The 17,134-nt window shown below is 38.5% G+C and overlaps 1 protein-coding gene across 3 annotated transcripts in view; it reads right to left on the bottom strand.

Annotated features, from left to right (window-relative positions):
* The window catches only part of DIDO1 (death inducer-obliterator 1), a 55,401-nt gene that overhangs the window by 19,325 nt on the left and 18,942 nt on the right, over positions 1–17,134 (bottom strand). For all 3 annotated transcript variants that reach the window (XM_075768273.1, XM_075768274.1, XM_075768272.1), the window contains exons 6-7: positions 14,423–14,635; positions 13,618–13,843 (exon numbers count right to left, since the gene is read on the bottom strand). In XM_075768273.1, coding sequence (XP_075624388.1) covers positions 13,618–13,843; positions 14,423–14,635 — 439 coding nt within the window. The remainder of the gene's footprint in view (positions 1–13,617; positions 13,844–14,422; positions 14,636–17,134) is intronic.

Here is a 17,134-nt window from a genome sequence, read left to right as displayed (position 1 = left end):
TCTATAAAGAAAAGTCTGTGAAATGACATCTCCAGTGAATAACTATCAAGTAGGCAATTTAAGCTATTTGCTTTCACTAGCCTTTTTAAAAACCGTGCAGAGGTTGACATAATTGTTTTGATGAAACTTGTCTTTGATCCTTCAGAGTACTTCATCTCAGAGGCCAAATGAAGAGTTGAAGAGAGTTCCACTTTGGCTCTAAAGGTTGAAAAATTTATTTTACAATCTATACAAGAAAACTGAAATTGGGGGGGGGGGGGGGGGGGGGGGGGGGGGGGGGGGGGGGAAGGCACCACCTTCAAAGATTCCTGAGTGGGATAAGCTTCAAAAACACCATGAACTTTCACACACACACAAAAAAGGCAACAATACAACCTATATCTTACATTTAAACAGAAAAATTCTCATAGCACCTTACAGAACCTATTACAGAGGCTGACCCAGTGATAGAGTCCATGACTCTGAAACTGCATTACTACCTTAAGTTTAGCATTATTGAAGTTTAATAAACCCTTTCCCCCAGACCTTTTCTTTTAAAGAGCAAAGACAGGTAAGTTACTAAGCACAGAAGTTGCTTAAAAAACTTAAAACACATACTCAATCTACTTGGTTGCTAGCATTAATATCATACTGATGACATTGCCATGAACTATTATTATATCTTCCTATTCAGTTCCTGGCTAAATTCTAATTTATAGAATAATTAAACATTAACATTGCTGCTCAGGCTGTGGCCATCTAATTCCCACCATTCACAAACTATTTCATTCACACTATTCAAATTTTCCATTTAACACCCCCCCCCCCCCCAATGTTAGTAAAGTAATTGATACACATCATATACAAGAAAATTTACAAAGTATAAGTAACAGTTCCCGTTTTCACCCATGTTGAAGTTATACTTGCACAAGACCTTAAAAGCAAGCATTTCTTTAAATTGCATTTCGTCTGTCCACCTCTGGCACTGACAGGAACCATTCAACACAGCAAAAAAAGCCAAAACAAAAACACCCACATCACGCCCCCCCCCCCCCCCAGCAAAACCCTCATTATTTACCAGACATTAAAGTTACAGTGGGCTGACACTAGCACATTTATCCTGACAGCTCAAACAAGGGTGGGCTCAGATGGAAACTACAAAAAACAACTCCTGAAATACAATTGTTTCAATTAGAAAAGCCAAGTTTTCTCCCCAAAAAAGTTTTTTTTTTTTTTCCCCCCTCACAAATCCACAGATAACCACTGGCCAGTTAACCTGTTAATTTTTAATCTGATGTTTTTAGCTAGTGAAGGTTTGCAGATGAATTAGCCCAGAAGCCCTAATGGAAAAATGCAGGACACTTCCTGGGAAAGATCCAGGAACTGAACTTGTGTAACTTTACCAAGGACCAAACAGTCCCTGTCTTCTCCTTCCAGATCTGCTCTGAGAGCAGAAATTACTAAGAAGGGTCCAAATTGTCCAACCTTTCTATCTGTTCTGAGATGGACTTGAGGGGACAAAGCACTCCCACGAAGTCTGGTTCACGAAACCCCACAAATCAGCCCAGACTTTCAATGGAAACATCCCTCAAATTGGGGAAGATTTGGAATGCTTGAGAGACAGAACGTGATAGTCCTTCATTTCAGGAGGAAATAGCCTTGCATCCTCTCTCCATAAAGTTCAGGTACCCCTGAATGTTAGCTTACGCTTCCAGCAAAGACGCTTCTAACCCCGGTTTCTCTAAATGGGCTCGTACTGCCGGCAGTTTCACCACAAACACAGAACCCGATGGTTAAGATGAACTAAGAAACGACACTGTACTTGAACTTTGGTAAGGCTGAGTAGAAGGGGGTGTGCTGAACTTCTGCTGGAACACAAGGAGAAGCCAGAAGATAAATATTTGTCCTTATATTTTTTCCTAGAAGCATTTTACAAGTAGACACCTTGAGGAATTTTTCTGAGTGAAATTTAACTATTTGAAGTGTAAAATGAACCAGCTGCCATAAGAATTAAATAATTTCAAAGAACGTGAAGATTTTGCTATTAAGTAGATTAAAACTATTACTCTTACACTATTCCTGTAGTTTCCCCAAGAGACAGGACTTGGTTACTGTCAGGGACTGAACTGGGGAGACCTTCCATGTGACCCAAAACATCTCTCCTCCTGTCCCTCCCCTACCCCACCAACGCTGTACAAACTGTAAGGAGGGCTCTGGCAATCCTGGGACAGAGTGGGAACTATTGCTCATGTTTTTGGTTTCGTCAAATTATGCACCTGGAATGTAATGGAGGTAAAAAGCCAAACAAACTATTTTGAGTTAATAGTCTTCAATAGAGAGACGGTGAATATCCAAAACGTAGACATTGCAGCAATTACTCTACTTCCCTTCTCTTTTTCCTGGTTTATTGTGTCTTCTGCACAGATTTGTACCTTTTCAGGCAGGTAGGACAGAGGCACGTTTCTGTGACTCCTCACGGAAAGGCAGGACAGCACAGCTCGGGTTTCAAAATGATGACAGTACAAGTCAGCCCTCAGTGACACGACGTCTAGTTCTTTGGGTTTACAGCAGAAGTACAAAATGTGAAATTCTAAATGTATATTTAATCCTCTATGCGCTTTTTAACAATTAATTCCAATTAGTAAACAAGAATTACATTGATAAAATTACAAATAGCACAGCCAAGATGATGTGTGTCAATCAGATGTTGCATATATGAGAATTATATCCCCACCACAAACCTTTCTATGTTAGACAGCTATTTCATAGTAGGAATATGTACTTATGTACAATAAATATGTACTTATGTGCATTAAATAAAAGGTACTAGTCCAAAGGTAGACTGAAGTTCCCAGGGCTGAAGGGCTGCAGAATCAGTAAGTGTCCAGGAAGAAAGGTGCAGAAGCATCCTTTATTCTGCAAGTTGACATCATGGCTATTTAGACAGGTTTCCAAAGTAAGGCATGTAATTCTGTGCTTCTTAAGCCAACAGAAAATGTGCAAATAGTTCATAAGCTTCATGAAAGTTTAAGTTTCAAACTACAATACCAATTAAAACTCTCTACCTAGAAGTACTTGTTGATTAGAGAAATTGATGGTAGAGATTTTGTGTATACTAATTCAGTCACATGTAAGATATTTAGTCCTTCAGAACCTCTACCAACTACTCTTTCAAATTTACAGGACACTTCACTGTATTTGAGGAACATATGCATATGCAAATCATATGCATATTTTGACAAAGAATCAAGACTACTTAAACCCTACATATGCGAATAACCTGTGATGCCTGTAGATGAACCTAGTCTAAAAAAATCACCTTATCCTATTTTGACTATGAGAAACCAGAATTTCTGTCCTATCAAGTTTTGGTTTTTACAGTGTTCTGCCACATGATCCAGCTGAACCAACTCAGTGTCATTACTTGGGTCTTGGATCCCGTGCACAGGAGCAGCCCGCTGTATGCGAGGAAGGGGCAGGACTGCCTCTTCTGGTGGCAGCTTGCTTTTCCATTGACTTGGCTGCAATGTGAGCACACCCCAAGGCTTACACTATCGTCTGATAGGTATGAAACCATAGCAAGTTTATGTTTGGAAGAGTTAACAGAAATAGGTACTCTCTCCAGGGAGCAGTATGCAGACCTATGTGGAATTTAACTTCTGAACAGATGCCAGAGTTGCTCAGCAAATTGATGGGACATAGAATGAACAGGTATTCTCTGCCCACAAGTTTCAAACTGCCTGGCCTTGCAGTCCATGAACAACTTGAAGAGCAGACGCAGCCAATGCCTGCTATACGTGCTGGCCACTGTGTTTTATACCGTGATGTTTCTGGTCCTTCTCATCAGTAGCTCCAGCATATCTACAATAAATGCTCTTAAATTTAAAATAAAAGGATAGACACAACTACTGAACATTAGCCTATCTAGCCTAACAGAATAGGGAGCTTCACCACGGACAGAACGTTAGTGCCAGAATAAGGCATTTAGTGGCTTTTCTATTCGGCACTTTTGAACACAGGGGTGTACCTCCTTGGCCCAATGTTAGAAAAGCTGTTTAAAACAAGACTAATTCCTATTTTCCTCATTTTGTCCTGTGAGCCACATATTAGGACAGCAGCAGGACTCTTATTGCCTGAAGAGAGGCAGGGGCTAAAATGACTGTGATGTACACACGGAGCCAACGAGTCAGCTCATTTCCATAGTGAAATCCAACGAATCCTCTGGCAGAAAGAAGTGCATTCCTTGCGAGGCTTAAGAAATAGCATTACTATGGTATGTTCACTACAGCCGCAACAATAATCTCTCCCGCTACATGCCAACAGATACAGAACCCCTCCGCTAAGAAAATTCCATGTGAAGCTAAATCAAATATTACAAGCAACTGAGAACGTAACTTCTTTAAGTGGCGGAGGACGTAACTACCACGTTATCTGCTGTTACAGACGAGCCTGTTGAAAGCCTGATGGTTACATATACTTCCCTTTTGTACATCTCAACACTCATGTTTCAACATTGTAATGTGGTTGTTGAGGCCCAATCTAAGAACAGTTTCAACTATGTAGCCTTGTTTAATTTTGCGTGAAGTATTTGCAGGATGCTTTCATACCATAATCCCTCATCTGCACTGGGAGGCCGTGTTTTACACCACCGGCATGGATATTATCCAAAGGAAACTTTCCTCTTCCTCTGATCTCTTCAAACTGTTCCTGTATAGCATTCAAGCCTATGTATGCTAGCTCTTCCCCCAATCTTTCTTTGGACTAGTAGCTTTAGACAGCCACTTCAAAAACACACCACCACGCCAGATTTCTATTTAAATTATCTCATTTGTGACAGGTTATTTTGCTGGATAACTTTTCCAGCTTTTAAATACCTGAAGAAATGTGCTATTTCTTTCCTGTGTACAGTTTTAAAATTATTCAAATCACACTTTAAAGATCTTCAATTTCTTGCTCTAGTTGATGCTAAGTTCTAAACGATGCCGTAGATAGGCGGTTTCAGTTGAAAAGCCTGTTTTGTAAAGAATCTGTAAGACTAGGATTTTTTTCTTGTAAAAACCTTTTTTAAAAAAAGCATCACAGCTACTACTGCAGAACACTAGAAAGACACTTGTGAAAAATGTCTTGCAGCCATGCACAAGCTGTTTGTTACATAGTACTAATTATGAGACATTTCCCTACAGAATTAAAAATTTGGCATAAGGCTGTTCCTACACCAGAACTATTGCCTCTGGTGTCCAATATTGTCTTAACATTTCCCTGTGTTCTCCTCCATCTACACTAATCCACTTCCCCCCCCGCCCCCTCACTGGATAAAACTCCTCCAGGCAGCACGCGGGAAGCGCAGGCTGATGGCTGCGTCGTCTTGTCCAGCTTGCACAGAACTTTCCGCAGAGGGAGCGCTGGCCCATGGGAGCAGGACGTCGGCAACCCAACGCTTCGGAAGACGCCGCCTTGCACATCGGTGAGCCTTCGCAAGCCCACACCACGGAGGCTGCTGAAGCATGTGTGGGTTCTATCGATACTTTTTGTGCTCCCGTCACTAAAATAGAGACTTTTTTAAAAGAAAAAAAAAACCCAAACCCCACAACTTTCAAACGTATGCACAGCATACAAATTTATGTGGCACCAACAGTAAGAAAGCTGGTAGTTAATATTCAGTAATTTTCTGTTAAAAATACACACCTGTAAAATTCCACAATAATAAAATCTAAGCAGCAGAGTACAGCTACTTGCAATCCAACTTTTAAAGTGGATCATTCACTACACTTAGGTTATGTCCTTTTAAAACAAAACATGTCAAATTGATGAAAATTCACACTAGCATATTTGTTTAAAAAGCCAAAATATCTGTTGGAATGTATTCTCCAACAGCCTGTGTAAAGGCTGGCCAGAGCTGAGTAATTATGTATTTTGCAAGGAGCTAATCTCTAAACATAGGCAATAGCACCAGCCTTTACAAGTCCGACAGGAATGCAGGTGTGAAAAGACCAACCAGAAGCAATAATCTTTTTAGGAAATCACAAAAACCCAGCCAGCATTTTGAGTGTCACTCAAAAATTGGCCCATGAAGTTCTGTACGGTCCCACAGCTCCTTCTTGCTCAGATGCAGGCAGCTGCACTATCCGTTTCTCTGGGCAGTTGTTCCAACGTACTGCGGCTGTCCAGTCTGAACGTTACAAAAGGTGCGGGCAGCCCGCGTTTTGGCATGTATCACAGTAGAAAAGGACAATCTCTTGGCTCAGAGATGAAATATCTCGCCCCTATCTAATCTAATCTAAGAATTTAGGAACTGCATTTCGCCCTTTGTAAAACCGTTGAAACAGAGGAGGGGCAGGACTTCTCCAATTTAAAACTGCTGGTGTTCCAACGGCTTCCCTTCGCCACACATCCCATGGCCTAAATGGACTTGTCCGGTGCGGCTGTGGTATGGCCCCTTTCTGCATGACTCCGGAGCGAAATAGCTTACAGAGCAGAATGTAAACCAACCCCTCCACCCCAACGTGGTGGCCGATACCGAACTTTAATCCATGAGTTCTTCCAAAGTGAAACCTTTCGATGCGTTATTCAACTTTAAAAAAATTGAACCAAATACATGGATGAGCAGGTGCTTTTGATGTCAGCTATAAAGCACTCTACAATGGGAAGTTACTTACCAGTTGCGAGAGGTTCCTCAAGAGCAGCCAGTCACCCTGCTGGGATGCATGCCTGACATCTCAGAGCCTCAGAAACTTGTCGAAGTCACTCCTGTTAGGTGCCCTTGAAGCACCCTCTTGTGGCACTGAGCATTCAGTGCCCAAGGCTGTGAAGGTGAGGTGTAGTTTGTAACCGCTTCAGTTCCATGGCCGTTCAACTGTTGCTTTCCTGAAACCTGTTTTTGCTAGACTTTTTGTCATTTCACTCAAAGATAGCTTAGCATTAGTTCTAAATCATTCAGAAGTGTGGAACTATTCTTAAATAGGTTTCAGTGTTAGTTTTCACTGTTAATTGCCTACAGAATGTGTCTGCTTCCACTTTCAAAACCAAATCAAACTTTATTATCAAACACTAGTGTTTCAGAAGTGTGCCTCCTGCCCTGCTGGTTTTCTTCAAAAGCCTCTATCAGTTCTGATCTGCACCACAATGAGAAGCTCGTAATTAAGCTGCCTGTGTGCCAAGCCTTTATATTCAGGCACACAAAGAAGTAAATCTGGCTTTAAAATTAATTAATTTAGGAAACTCTGAGAGGAGGGCCTTTTCTGTGGTGGTGATTTGTTTGCATTCAAGCCAACACTGTAGCTACGCTCATGCAAATCGGTAGCTTAGACACGCAAGGCTTTGTTTGTTTGAATCTACATGAAATTATAGTGATTTATCTGATCTACATTAGATGACTATATCTTCACAACTACACCACTCCCAAGTGAAAGAGGCACTATCTGCTGCAAAAGAAGGGCTCCTTATTTTCCAGACCGTTTATGGATTGGTAGCATCATTCCTTGCAGGGACAGGCCATCTTCAGGTTCCAAGTTCAGCACAGATCAGACACAGCGAATCATCAGCACCAAGATCAGCAGCAAAACTTGACTCCAAAGTGCAAGAGATCACACCTCAGAAAAACCCTTTTATTTAGGGGCCTAGCTGAGGAAGCCTTTTTTCACTGGCTATGCAGTCAAGTGAGCAAGTTCAAAGAACTAAAGTAGTATTAGTAAAAGAAAGCAAAACAGCAAGAGGGTGGTGAGGTTTTTTTTTTAATCAAACTTTCATCACTTTCAGTGTTGATGACAAGAGATAAACCACCCTAATATTCATAGCGCATCTGTAAGTTGTACCATGTTTCTGCACCCCCAACCCTTCCCCTCAGCAATGGTTCCTTACGCTGAGGCCAAGCACCCATTACGGCAGGAGCACTGGCTCGCTGTTGTCCAAGCACCTTGGGTACTAGGGGCTTGCAAGGCCAAATAGGAAACACGCCAACAGCAGGGACCAACCTTCCTAACTTAAGAGACACGGCAAAAATCTTCATATGGCTGACAGCCACAGGACAGATGTGACATACCTTGTAGAGCAGAGAAGGGGAGCTCCAGCAGTTCACAGGCAGGAGATGATAATTACTCCCCAAGGATCCCACTGCTCCCTTTAACTGGCTGAGTCTCAGGGGATGTTGATGATGGAGTCAGCAGCCACTACTGGTCTGCCATGCTCCTCAGCCAGGGTTCAGATCACGCGCCAGCCCCTGTGCCAGCACAGCACCTGCCGATCTCATGATGCAAGTTCCGCACCGGAGCTGCATTACACCAGCCACCACTCCTGTACTATAATCCTCCCAAAGCCAGAGTTCCAACGTTAATTTCTCAGAAGTTCTGGCAGACTCATTTTGGGTATTCTGATCAACATTTGGTCCAACAGCAACCCTTCTGAAAAATCCTCTAGTTACAACGGGGTAAGGCTAGACCTGCATATACAGCAGCCACGTGTCCCAGAAAATGGCAATATAAAATCAGTAATTCTTTTTATTCCCTTGGTACTACTCAATACTAACTGTCTCTCAGTGTGGGCCTACTTTGCAGAATATACCATTAAGCAAAGATACCTTAGCTTTCAACGAGTTAATTCAGATGCCAGAAGTAGCTTAGTTCTAACAGTATGGAACTTGGCACAGGCTAATTTTTCCTATGGGGAAGCACTCACGCCAAACAAAGGTGTCAAGTTTAACTACAGTCAGTCCTTGCAGACATACTCATGACTTAAGAACAGCTCCTCAGTTTAGGTATTTTTTAATAGTTAAGCTAAGCCAACAGCAGTATATCCACATCCACTGCACTCAACTGAAGAGTCACAACTTAAGCTGGTACAATCTTGCCTGAAGCATTAAACTGGCACCAGTCTGTGTGCAGACAAGGCCTTATTTTTGTCTTTTCACAACGGTACTTACAGCTTCCTACCTCACTTCTACTTCCTGAGCCATAACTCCTCTGTCTGCTCTCTTTATAGTGGAATATTTTTCTTTTCTGCCTCCTTACTGTTATTACAGAAAAAAAATACACAAGAAAAAAATGTATAAATTATGTATGCTATAATCTAAGCATTTTGGTAAGCGCATCACATTTTATGATGATGACCTCCCAGTATCACTGTATTCCCTTTACAACATCTCCATATTTTGTTAGAGGTGTGTAGGAACAAAGCAGTCCAACTGCCCTTCCTATCTGGGATCTTTAATTATGCAAGCAAACACTATTCACTTTGTGAACAGCTCTTGGGTGTAGAAAAGTTTAGCTGCAGAAGAAATAATAATAAAAGGATATTAAAGGGCTAATAAAAGGAAATTTCTATCACCAGAGCCAGGGCTCTACAAACCTGGCATCCCACTTCCAGGAGGTGGCAGCATTAAGTTACCTCTCTCTGATTCACTGCTGCAAAGCAGGAGAGGTACCACAATCACTGTGCTTTTCTGTAACAAAACACTTCCCCTTTGAAGTCTCACTCATTAACAATTTCTATGAAATACTAGTTCCAAAGAAGATATTATATAGCTAGCTATAAACTCATACTATTTATCTGTCTACAGCTAAGTAAACAGAAGTTTAGTGCCTTAGAGTGACAAAGAAGTGCTTTTCACTCAGGAAGTTCTACCACAGGAACAATAATAATAAACACATTTAATGTTTATTTTTTATCTAATAAACCCTCTTCACTCTCATGTGCGCTTAGCTACTTTTATCAATAAATACAGTTAAGATGTTTAAGTAGCTTTAGCACCTGAGTTGAGTAAACTATTAGTTCATGCATTTCTTTTAAGTCTAATAAGTCAGCTGACCTTCAACAGATTTGAAGCACTAATGAGTATTTAGTATACTTCTGATCAGAGATACTGCAAATGTCTATCTTCTTCCCCTGCTGATACATTTGCCACTGACTTCTGTTTGACAATTAACAACAAAAATACTGAAAAAAGTCTCTTCCAAGTGTTGCTCTATCAAACAGAAAACATGAATTCAGGTACTTCAGACATATGCACTGATACTGCTGATAAACTTTTGCATCAGCAAACTCCACGTTTGAAGTGTTCCTTTACCCCCTTTAGACAGGGCAGCAGGGAATATAATGGACAAATGTGGTTACAAATGCAGTACGTGATATTAGTGTAAAATTAAAAAGCACTCAGCAGAGTCAAATAAGCAGTGAATGCAAACTACTTCTGCCATTCCTTCTGGAAAAAACATGTATATGTATTACACTGTTTAAAGTTTGTCCTCCTCCAGTATAATTAAAAATAATGCTTCCTATTATTGCAAGGTGTGTGTTAGTCTGCTAACAAAACTGAAACATTTCAGAAATAATTTTGGGTGGTGCTTCCCCACAAACACCTAGATGATCTTACTAGATAAATGATAGTCTGTTTTGCTTTTGTTATGAATTTTACATCTTCTTTGATACGACTTAAACATTAACACTAGCTCACATGACAAATTCAGGATTTCTGTCACAACTTGAATCTCTGAACAACAATATTCCTAAATCTCAACAATCTATATACTTGTCTGAATTTGGAAGCTAGGATGACTTTTGAAATTCAATATAAAAGTTGAGCACTGCATATTAAATTAATACCAATTTTCCGAACGAAATTAAAAGCAATGCTTCTGAAAGGGAATGTGTTGCATACCTATCTTATATGTGTAGTTCAAATACTGCCTGCAACTTTAAAACTTAATATTCACTTATCAGAGCAAGTTCAAGGCATTTCCCACTCTAGTTACTAAATGAATAAATAGGATTATTTTCACTGGGAACATCAAGATGTTAGAGAGTATAATTAATCAGGCTCCAGATTTTGGTGTACAAAGTCACTTCCAACAGCCCTAACACATCCCCAAAAAAGCTACAGAAAAAAATTAGGAAGTGAAGAAACACTAACTAATGGGCTAACAGAAGCGACGGGGTTGGGGAAATCATTGCACTATGTAACTGCATACTACTAGCACCAAATATCCTTTGGGGTTTTTTTAAATGCAAAACAGGTTGGGAGGAGAAAAGAGGGGCTTGATGGCCAGGTTTAGATGCAAATATACTGTATCGCCCTATCACCCAGTACATCTGTAAGAGTGGCTTGATTTTCTTCTTGCTACAACTTAGTAACATCACTGTGATATTTAACAACAAAATCTTGTATCTGACAAATACAGAATAAACATATAAAGTAAATCTATGTCTGAAATATGATAAACTGACTGATGGAAAGAATATTAGAAAGAGTAATTCTGCTCATCACGTTAAGTTTCCTTAATTTCTAAAGGGCTTTGTGCACTGAAGTTACAAGTAAGGATTTGCAGAATATGGCCTGAAGCTCTGGGAGAACGCAGTCTGTGTTTGGAAATACTGACCATCGAAGAATCTTGTCCTTAGCCTCCTCTAGGTGATCTTAAGTCCAAACATTAGACACTTAGATGTCTGAATAGTCACCTTAAATGTCTTTCATAATCAATGTTCAGAAATAAGCATTTCTAAACAATGAGTTACTTTGTCCTAAGATTAGTGTCTAAACCTTCGTATGTCTTGTCTACTGAAGGTGTTTTTTCTTGCCAGACTAGCTCAGACTTAAGAGTTCTAAATTTTAGATACCCACAAACTTCCATGATGCTATAACTTCTATGTTTTGAATAGAATATAACGATTTGTTAAATAAAATTTTGTAGAATGCTCTTAAAGATGATGCAATAGCAGCTTCTCAGGAAGATTACAGATCAAACCCATCCAATCAAAAAGCAGGACAATTTTTTCACAAATACACAATTTACCTGGGAATTTAGTAATGGCACAGAGTCCCCATATATTAGTATAACTTACCTTAATAACAGCAATCTGAGGATCTTCCTTGCATTTGATATGACAGTTCTTCATCACACGAACTAGGTTGTTTTTCTATTAATTATTGAAGTCTGATATATACACATATTTTTGAACCAATTTAACAATTTAGCTACAGAAATCCAATTTTCTACTGCAATTGGTTAAATCTGTATAACCTCCAGTGTGGCAAAACTTAAGAGCAACCCCCCCTTAAAAAAAACCCCCAAAGTCGCTGCCTCAAAACCTGTGTTCCTGTCTCCTAGAAATAAAAAAAACCTATAGCAATAAGAACATTTTAAGTGATATGGTTATATGGTTGAGATAGAAAGTGTCATAAAATTTTGACATGTAAAATAAACCCTTACAGTTTCATGTATGTCTTTCTTTCCTAATTTGTTAGGTTTACAACACTACTGTTTCTGAGAAAAAAGCTATAGTTTCTTTAGAAAAAGCTTAAAAAATGCAAGTTTATCAACGTATGTCTCTTAAGACTTCACTATAAAAAAAGGCACAGAGCCCAAGTAACAAAACATTCAACAAAAATATGCAGGGAAAAATTACAACCATTTAAACATTTGATGTGGGTAAATTCAATTAAAATATACCTAATAACTCTACTATATGCTATAATAATAAAGAACAATTTAGGGTAGCTGGTGTTCCCTCAGTGTTTAAAAATTACATCTAAAAAATCTCATCTTAAAGATAATCTATAAACTTGTCAGTTACTTTACATATAATGTGTTTAATAACTAGGTTTATTTCTGAAAATAAAAATGTAAAACTGACTAAAGTGAGGTTAAGAAAGCGGTGAGAACTGAATTTCTGCATTCATTAATCTTCAAGTGAGTAAACATCAGACACCAGGTCATGTGTTTCATAAATGTGAAATGTAAGATTTCATCCAAAGTTCCACCACTGTATTATAAAACTACGTAGCTGCAGTCAATCAAAAGTGTCATTAGCAGAAAGACTTGTTCAGGCTACAAAGTAGTATTTACTTACCTTTATATGAGTTACAAGGATGCTATTCAAAACCTGAAAAAATATGCAAGGCAATATCTCTGCCCAATATCCACTTAAGATGTGTTCTTGTGTGTGGATAATGTGTGAAATATGAACATATAAATAGAAAGGAAAAAAATAAGAGAGTACTGCCTCCCCCCAAACTTAAGAGTAAAGAATGGTCCTTAAATTATTTCATGTAAGAAAGAAAAGCAGCAGGAACAACTCGGATATATGTGACAGTTAAAAGCTGTTTGCAGAAGTGTAAAGTATCGTTGGATATCACGTTGAAGATTTCATTCTCGGCACTAGCACTGAAAATGCAAAACCTGAGAGACAGGTGCCAAATCTAAATTACAAAAATACAACTCAAATTAGTACAGTCAATAGCTGATTCATGGTGCACACTGTGCATCCTTTTTGTAAAACTTAACACAAATGTATCAATACTTACCTTTTCTAGCTTAGAAACAGTTATTGTCTTATGGGAAAAATTTAAAGCTTAATCATGTAGTTTTCATCCAGGAATCAGCTGGGTAGATTGATAGGCTCTTAATCATACAACCGTCATATGATACAAATGAAACTTTTAAAAGGGTCTCCCATTTGTGTGTTTTTCTGTGTGTGAATCTTTGAAGGTGGAGAAAAGTAGTTTGGTGCCATATTAAAAAAAATAAAAACAAAAAAACCCAAAAAACCAACCACAAATCCTAAACTCCCTAGTCTTGCAGAGCCAAGAATGGATGGGTATTCAAAGAAAATGTAAATGATTATTCAGGAATATCCCTATGCGATACATACATTTGAACAACAGTGAAGATGAAATGGCAGCAGTCCTTTCAGGCTTTACAGCATTGTAATTATGATCGCTTGCCCAGGACGGTGTGCTGTTTTCTGCTGCTGGCTCTTTAGCAATAGGTTGAGTGTTTGCCTCAGTCTTGGCAGTTGTCAAAACAGTCTTCTTCATATTCATCTCTCTCTTCTCAGGAAATTGTCTCTTTTGGTTTGAAAGAGGCTTAATACCTGCCTGTATGATTAAAAGAAGCTTAATCACTAATATTCATCAAAAATGTTATATTTTACAAACAAACAGAGATATAGTAACATACATGTAAACAAATTTCTTTTATAGTAAGCTCCTGTACACACACTCGCAATGATGTAATTTCACATTCAAGTCTCTAAAGCAAAGGTAATGTACACTGTAACTTCAAGAAAAGGAATGGTAAAGAAATGACCTCAAAACAACTGCATTTATCATCAAGTTGTGGGGTTATTTGTTTGTTTGAAAAACTACTGCCCATTTTATAGTGGTTTCAAAAGGGAAAGGAGGCGGCTTCGATTTCACCTTTTTGCTTCCCACAGCACACATACAACACAGTCATGTTAGTTCACAATTCACAGTAATTCCAAATTACTGCCAAATAATTCAGCATTTAAAAAGATAAAATTCATTTGGAATGAAATTAAAGTAAAATGGTGTATTGCTTATACTTTTATTTTTTAAAGGTAAGCTAATTAATTTTTATGTCACTTGAAAAGGAGAGCACAGAAATAAGCCACTGTGCTTCAGGACAACTGTTTTGGACTATGAACATAAGCTTACCTGCAGTTGAGATTTTGGCATGCCAGGTTTATCAGATTTTGGTTTGATCTTCTCTTTAGGTTTTGGTTTTGCATCTTTGCCAGCACTCAAAAACTTCATAGTGGCTGCAGCATGTTTGAGAATGCAGTCATTGCTGCAATACACAGAATCGGGCTGGGCCAAATTAAAACAGCCAGGACCAATGCACTTTGATGCACCAGGAGCTTCAATTACCTATAGATTGAAACAGAGCAAGTTCAAACTTCAAAGAGGAAACAAAAATATCTTTACAACGTGAAGAAATGCTTACATGGCGTATGCGCAAACTGCGGCTATGACTGTGACTTGCACAATTGCCAGTCTGAAAACAACTTACTTTCATCACATAACAGAAACAATCTATACGAATCTAAGAATTTCAATCTAACTCACTGGTTTCAGAACGTGGTGTATTTTCAAGTGGTTGATCTGCTAGCAGTGAACAAGGGAGGCTGTTTTCCTAAATTTTCAGATCCCCTAAGCCCACAAATGCTTTTGTCTGATCCTCTACATCGTGTGAGAAATTTTAATGCAGAACTAGTTTCTCAAGAGCAAGGTTTCTAAAATACATTTTACTTATATATCACCATCCGCAGCTGTCCTCAACCATGCACACATGCAAAAGGAAGCACTCAGTTGTTCAGGTGTACAGATAATTCTTGCTCTAGAGGTTTACCAATTTTAATTTTAGAAGTCTCCAACTTACATAAACACACAATTCTCCTGGACAATGTTGTCATAGCCTAATACTTCTTACACACCAAGAAGTTTGCATATGCAAACTGTATTTTGCTCTACTTCACTGTTACTCTCCATTTATATCAAAGTGTTATATACTAACCACTTCTTCTTCAAATGTTAAGATTCAAAAAATAGCACATTCCTTGAAAACAGAGTACATTAGGCCAAAGTCTAGAAATATTGGAAAGCTCTTTAGGCTCCAACATATAATCTCCAGGTATTATGCATTTAGTCTCACTCTTCTAGATTACTCCTAAAAACATTATTACAACTGACTTAACACTTGAAACTACCGTAGTTCCAGACAGCCTCTCCCCATCAGTAAAATTTAATTTGTACTTACGAAAATTAAGTTTTTAGGAATAAATACTTCCAGTAAAAAACCAAAAAAGTTATTTGTATACTGTAGCTTGTTTTTCCCCAATCAAAAGTCAGTAAGACAGCATTATCTGCCGCAGTCTGATAAAACCTGAGTTTGGGAATTTTCCTAAGAAAATTCAGTTTAGGCAATGCTTTAGAATACTTTTCCATCATGTACACACTTAGCTGTGAAGTATAAGAAAGAAGTGTCAAGTCATGTTCCCTATTACGAAGTTTGAGGTGTTCTTAACCAAGCTGCCATTTCTAATTAAGGGCATTTACTCAGATGATGACAAAACTTTCAGTGTTAATGTCTGTGCTTTCACAATTTCTAGGAGTTTTAATCACAAACCAAAACTCTACAGCTATAGGTGCTTATGGACAGCAACAACAGGAGTCTTTCTCAAAGTGCTCTGAACACTGGTGTAAGAGAACAGAAAAACTGAATAATGAGACTGTTCATTCACTGTAATACAGAGCAATTTCAGCATGTCAATACATGAAATAGCAATGACCTTTTTTGCCTAGAATGGGCAGGGAATTCTGCAGCAAGAGTGGTGCTCGTTTCCACAAGCCATAGAGGGATCTGAACTGAGGTATGAGAGGCAGTGTGGGCTGAAATACAGATTTTAAAGTTCAGTTCTCTCAAAACATAGTACCACCTGACAAATGCAAATAGAGCATTTCCATTCCATTTCCAAATGCCAAAAGAATACCTAAAATATAAGCAGTTCTTCCATAAGAGGCAGTAAGTTAATGATTAGGCTTTCACTAAAGAAGAGATGCTTAACATGTTCAAGTAACTTGTTAGCACGCTAATATCAGAGTAATTGGTGATACTCGGAAGCAGAAGTTAAAATTAATACTAATGTTGCCAATGAAATGCAGAACACCACCAACAGAACTGGACTCTCGAACACATTTTTGTGTACAGAAACGTACAAATGTATTTGAAACGGTATTTCAAGACATTTTTGAGAAAAATACTGTTTTCTACACACTTATCTTAAAATATGTTAAGCTTAGCCTGTTCTGATTTAGACAATAAGCTCACTATGCTTATATGGATAGCCCTGCTAATTTAAATTGACTAGAAGTCAGGGGATTTGGGGGTTGTTCCATAAATGTTCTGCAGAAAATGTATTAGAACAGAAAGATTCCTCCAGAGAGACACTTAAACTTGTAATGCTTATTCTAGGGATGATTTCAAACTTTAAAGATTAGGTGTCAAAGAACAAATTCATACAGAAAAAATGAGAACAGCTGTACCATTCTAACAGCAAATACACTAAACACACTCTTCAAGGCACAGTAAGAAGAAAAGGAAAGTGTGCAAGATGTTGGCACTACTACAGTAGCTTAAGCAGTATGAAGACAACCACTGTAGCATGAAGGTTTTACATTTGTGTACATTTCAAGCTGTGGAAGCTTCTTTGCCTGTATTTTGAATTGGGCATGGAACTTGCTTTACAAAATTTAAACTTTTATATTTTATGCCAGTGTTTGCAATAATTCAAAATACACATTTTTATGTTAAACAAGGCCGTATGAAACGATTTTCTATGTACTAATAACTTGAAGAAACATGAGGGC

Source organism: Balearica regulorum, chromosome 16 (genome assembly GCF_011004875.1).
Source record: "Balearica regulorum gibbericeps isolate bBalReg1 chromosome 16, bBalReg1.pri, whole genome shotgun sequence".
NCBI classification, from domain to species: domain Eukaryota; kingdom Metazoa; phylum Chordata; class Aves; order Gruiformes; family Gruidae; genus Balearica; species Balearica regulorum.
Note: the sequence above shows the minus strand (reverse complement) of the source record. Positions and strands in the feature narration are given on the sequence as shown.